Here is a 6,000-nt window from a genome sequence, read left to right as displayed (position 1 = left end):
TCCGTCACCAAAGATAGCGGCAAAGGAAAAAATCGAGTGGCCGTCCCCTGATCCATTCTGGCTTTTTTTTTTTTTTCCATGTCCCCATACTTTAATATTGCCGGCAGTCACGCAAGTCAGGATTCATATTTTATACCAGATCACATGCTCCACTACTCACGTAAAGAATCTTAATTCCCTTTAACAACCAACATCTTGATCAGAACTTATTTACAGTTGATATTAAGTGGTAAAATTCAATGCTATATATGTACAATCCACTTACATTTCCCCTTCACTGGAGCCGAACATAATCCTTCGAGGGCAGGAAATGAAAGTTAAAATTCAACTCAGCTCTCGTGGGTGAGCGGCTAAGCCTTGTAACCAGCGGCCTCCATGAGCACGGGGAGTATTCCGTTTGAAGTTGTGAAGATAAACAACACTCTAGGAAACTCCCGGCAGCGATGCAGGCGACTGTTCGATCCCGGCAGCACATGTGTGTCTGCTGAGGCGGGACTCAAACCGCCTGGCAGAATTGTGAAGCACGGTGTTCATTTATCTTGCTCTACATACACACCTTATCACTTCACAAACATCGATATAAGCACCAACTCACACACACACACACACACACACACACACACACACACACACACACACACACACACACACACACACACACACAAGCTAAACGCACATTCGCATGATTGGAAGCAAACATTGGCTCACTTAAGATCATACAATTTCACATGGCACCGGATACGTAAACACACTCGTATGACATGGTAAACATGAATTCATATCAAATAAAACATCTGAAAATTCGTAAAAAAAAACAAATATATGAAAACTCGCACAGTACAAGATTAACAGAATCCCCAGGAAACAGATCTAAACTAAAGCTGTACAAGATCAACACCAACTTACACGTCGCGCCACGCTGCTCACAAAGAATACTGAGCGGCCACTTGCGGAGACCAAAGAAACAGGTGTATGACTTACCTTAAACAGAAAGACACACACCTGCAGGGCTCGCACAATCCTCTCGCACTCGCTACACCTGTTGTTGTACTCACCTGCAGAGAAAGAAACGAATAAATGTAAGCATTATGTTGCAGGATCTCAGGAAAAAAGGTTTGGTGCATTTATGTATACAGCAACAACAATAGTATTCTGGCGGCAGTGTGAACGTGTGCACTCAGAGCATCCCTGGAGAGAGGCAGACCCCGGTACGGACGCTCACTTTTGTTGGGGGTAGGAAAGGGGGTGGGAAGGAGGGAGTGATGAAGTAAAGCAGCCCGCTCTCATCTCTCATTTTCCTCCCCAAGTCCCGCTCCAAGAACTCCTCCTCTACCTCCTCCTCCTGCTCCTCTTCCTCCTCCTCCGCCTTCTCTTCCTTCTCCTCCTCCTCATTCTCTTCTTCCTTCTCATTCCACTATTTAGTTTTATAAATATACTCTCTCTCTCTCTCTCTCTCTCTCTCTCTCTCTCTCTCTCTCTCTCTCTCTCTCTCTCTCTCTCTCTCTCTCTCTCTCAATTTTACCTATATATATATATATATATATATATATATATATATATATATATATATATATATATATATATATATATATATATATATTTTTTTTTTTTTTTTTTTTTTTTTTTTCTCTAATCCCCTCCTTCTCAATCTTCCTCATCCGTCCTCCTGCATTTTTCTCTTTCAACTCCTCCTCCACGTCGTCGTCATAGTTCTCTCCCCCTTAACCATGACCTTCTTCCCCTTCTCGTAGGCTTCCGCTCCTTCATCAAACCCGCCGTCATATTTATGTATTGACAAAATCCCAATTTATCTTTTAAATTAATCTGGCTGTCTCGAAGTCCCTCTTGCCAAGCCCAGCTGTCGCCCCAAGCCGTCCATATGCCCCGCTGCTGCTAATGAACACCCGAAAACTACTGCCGATACTGCCTCCTGCCGTCCTGTAACTACTACTACTACTACTACTACTGCTACTACTACTACTACTACTACTATTACTACTACCATCACCACCACCACCAATATAACTGCTTCTATTGGTATTACTATTAAATGTGTTACTTGTGTGTGTGTGTGTGTGTGTGTGTGTGTGTGTGTGTGTGTGTGTTGCTGAATTTCTTCCGTCTGTGTCGTTATTGCTGTTGCCTTTTTTTACGAGCAATATTTTTGTTTGTTTGCTCGTTTGATTTGTTTTTCATGATTTCACAGGTGTTTGTTGCCTCTCTTGTTGTGATGGTTTTGTTATTTCATTGCTACAATAGTTTTTTTTTTTTCAGTGGTGCTGGTGACATTGTTTATATGCAAAAATAATCTCTGTGTGTGTGTGTGTGTGTGTGTGTGTGTGTGTGTGTGTGTGTGTGTGTGTGTGTGTGTGTGTGTGTGTGTGTGTGTGTGTGTCACTACTATGTCTGAGGCGGATGTTATGCTGGTACATGCGAGGTCCCACAGTGATTTGATCAGTACAAAGTAATGCAGTGTGTTGCAATTCACAGAAAATCCGAGAGAAATTTTAGATCACTTTGCAAATACATGAAAAATCTGCGTCGAGTGGCTGATGTGTGAAAGCTTTCCCGAGAGAGAAAACACAAATGTTGTAGTTATTCCAACTCATTTACTGCCTCAACAATTTACTAATACTACACCAGTATTTATACCTTTAATACCTACATGTGTATGATGTGCATAATCCTTTACTGTGAAATGCTTACATAGTGCGTGTTGGCGTGGCCTTGGGTTGTATTTTTGTCATAATATCCATAAAGAGTCTGCTGTCCCATCCAGTCTGCCCTTGACAGCAGGGAACACAAAGTAAACACGCAACCATTTCATACCCTCAGGAATATTGAGAAGTTTTAGTATAGGGAAGATGTCAAAGTCTGGCCCACAATGGCGACAAGGCTTTGCTGATCCTCCTCCTCTCACGCTGGAGTCAACACCAAGGACAGCGAAGCCCTGTCACCCAAACCAACAACACGTAACTGGGTCCCATCAAACATCAGCTACTCAACAACCATTTATACATGCAATAGCCATACGTTAAACCTTTCTTCTAGTTTTATCCTGTACGATTTATTTATTTTTTTCCTAATACTCCAGGTAGCAGTGTTGTGAAATAAACACCTCTGCTTGGATGTAAAGATTTGTCGATTTTTTAAATCCTTTGTAATCCTTCGCATTCAAAGCCAATGGCGTTGAATCACAGGATACTGGTCGCTGTCAGTGTTTACTTCACCCACACCCGGCCACACACATGCAATAACCAACTAAAAGATGAGACTCTCAGCAAATACTTCCCCCTCCCGCACTTTATTCCCAAGACCCGAGAAAGTTATAAAGATTCAATAAAGATGACAAATAATTAAAATTAGTTACGCGTGATATCATTATGAAATCATACACTATCAAAACTTAGTACATTTATAATTACTCGTAAGAGTAACAAACCGAGTACAATGAAATTAACTTCAATGCAGTTAATTAATGTCTCACATCTGGGTAAATTTCATCAACATATAACATTCCCATTAAAACTTATTATGATCTCTCCTCGCACCATTCGCCAACTCCGCCAATGCGGTGTGTAATCGCTAAACCTTCCTTCCAGCACATAAACACCACGCACAACTAACTTAGCGTTCCCAACAACTGCAAACATTAATTTCACGTAACTGCAAATACACGAAAACATAAAACCTTAAACAGACATGGAGAAAAGGAGAGAGAGGAAAAAAAAAACGAGCGTTGCAAACAGCCGAGCCATACACAAGCCCTCGTCTGATGCACCGTAAAATTACCTGTCAGTGAAATATTAATTACAAGTGAGGTTGTGGAACATGAAGGCTGGGCGCGCCAGGTATGCCGAGGCTTAGATCTGTTCTGCTTCATGTGCAGGTACATACATGTTCAAAGTTAATTAATGTATGTAACAGTGAAATATTAATACAGTCTCCCCATTCTTTATGAGCGCTAATCTCCCCCACCCAGTCTTCATATGTCAGGCTCACCTAAGTAGTGGCAATTAACGTCAAGTAAAATAAATAGTGGCAGGTGTTCAGGAGGGGAGGACGGTAAATGAAACATGGCCAGGCGGCTCCCTCGACTGTGTGCAGGAGGCAGAGAAGGAAGCCAGCAAGGCAGCGCGGCTCAGCTGGCCCCACCCAGACTATTGGAAGGGAACTTGCTTCTCTCCACCTTCCACCGCCACGCTGATGGATCAACTTCGCAAAGCCTTTCAAGCACTTCGTCTTAAATTACTCCACTTTTTTTTTCACTACGGCAAAGTCGGATTAACGGGATCGATGACTGCTGAGAGCCATTACAGCACAACTCAAGACTTCAAGATTGAGAATAATGTTTGTCACCAGCCTCACACGGCGCTCCAATAACGACACTTGTAACCTTCGAGTTGTGGCCATGGCTGTAGACACAACAATAACAAACTGCTCACCGCCACCAACCCTTGAGTTCCAACAGATCGCCGCTAACCCTCACGTCCCACACAACTCTCAGCCTGAGTGACACGCTCCAGTAGCAGGAAACATTCCCTAAGCCCCTTCTCAGGGCTGGTTGACGGCGGCTGACCAGGATATACAGAGACGGAAATACACCGACTCAGCTGTGAGGTTAGATGATGTGGCTGGGGAAGCTGTGATGTGGCATAGGAGGCTGTAGTGGGACCAAGGAAGCTAGTGTTGCCAAGGGGAACAGTGTTAATAGTGACAGTGGTGAGGCAAGAAGAGACGTGACGCGGATAGGGGAGGTTACGGTGGGGCCAGAAAAGGAGTGGCGTGGTTAGAGGCAATGGTGATGCTAGAAAAGATGTGGAATGCCCAAAAAATGCTGTAGTGAGGCAGAAAAGGATGCAGCATGGCCAGGTAAGGTGTGGTGGAGCTGGAAAGGAAGTGGTGCGTCCAGCAAGGTTGTGGTGCTGTCAACAAAGCGAAGGTAAGTAAAATATGGAGAGTTAGGACGTTGCTGGGTAAGTTCGAAGATATGACGAGCAAGTTGAGGTACTGGGAGGCACTACAAGGAGGGGAAGACCAAGGCGAGGCTCCTGTCATCCTGGCACGGATGAGGTCTCACACTCGCCCTTTAAGGTGTCAGGGTAATATTGGGCATTCAGGTGTAGAACCACCTCTCGGTTAATATTCAAAGGCCTTGCGTCTCGTCTGGAACAAGCGACTGGCAGATAAAGGTTAAGATAGTTCGGTCTGTGGCCTGGAGACGGCTGGGAAAGTCGTTGCAAACACCTTAAACCTCGATTTACAACAACAAAGCTTTCGGCAATTGCCTTCATGGAATTAAGGCAATGGAGTCTTTTATGTGTAAACGTTAGCGGTGCAGGATGTGAGCGTAAATTCTCATGCGGCCAAATAAGCAGCATGTTATTTTCAAGTCAATGAAATTACATCGTCTTAATATACGAAACAAAACAAACAAGCACGGTATTTAATAAAGTAACAACATAATCTAACCATATAAGCGCCATTCAAGCCCCGCAGCCCGCAAGTCACCCACCCAAACACCAACACCTCACCGTCACATCCACCGCGCCAAAACTAATATCTATCTCTATCATTGATTATGGCTACGTGATTAATGATTAATCCCCTCATCAATGACCCTTTTTACACCTAATTCACTGACCACTTCCCAGCATACCATTGTCTGTTCTTTATTGCATTTCCTTTCAATAAAATCAATGTACACCCTCTCCTCCCGTCCCACTAAGAACCCTCTCTCTGCATCACACATTCTCCTGTCCCCTTTACCACACGTTTCATTTTTCATTATAATACTAAACATGCTCCCGCGTCCCTCCAAAAAACAGCACTCAGCATCGCACACTCTTTCCTCCTCACCATTACTAGCAGATCACATAACAACTGGCATCGTCACATGAGAAGCAAGTCACAAAGGAATAAACAAAGCAATAACACTCCGGGAGCAGCAAAAAATCTTCCCTCCAGAGCTTGTCACCTCCGGAAGGGACGTGAGGGACA

At 43.8% G+C, this 6,000-nt stretch overlaps 1 protein-coding gene across 5 annotated transcripts in view; it reads right to left on the bottom strand.

The window, feature by feature from the left end:
* Positions 1 to 617: 617 nt before the first annotated feature.
* The window catches only part of LOC135104199 (alpha-protein kinase 1-like), a 160,194-nt gene continuing 154,811 nt past the window's right edge, over positions 618 to 6,000 (bottom strand). For 2 of the 5 annotated variants that reach the window (XM_064011310.1, XM_064011315.1), the window contains exon 11: positions 622 to 1,055. In XM_064011310.1, coding sequence (XP_063867380.1) covers positions 892 to 1,055 — 164 coding nt within the window. In that variant the 3' untranslated portion in view covers positions 622 to 891. Of the gene's footprint in view, positions 1,056 to 6,000 lie in introns of all 5 variants that reach the window. The other 3 variants (XM_064011311.1, XM_064011314.1, XM_064011312.1) reach the window with 3 other exon arrangements.

The sequence above is a fragment of the Scylla paramamosain genome, chromosome 10 (assembly GCF_035594125.1).
Source record: "Scylla paramamosain isolate STU-SP2022 chromosome 10, ASM3559412v1, whole genome shotgun sequence".
NCBI lineage: Eukaryota > Metazoa > Arthropoda > Malacostraca > Decapoda > Portunidae > Scylla > Scylla paramamosain.
Note: the sequence above shows the minus strand (reverse complement) of the source record. Positions and strands in the feature narration are given on the sequence as shown.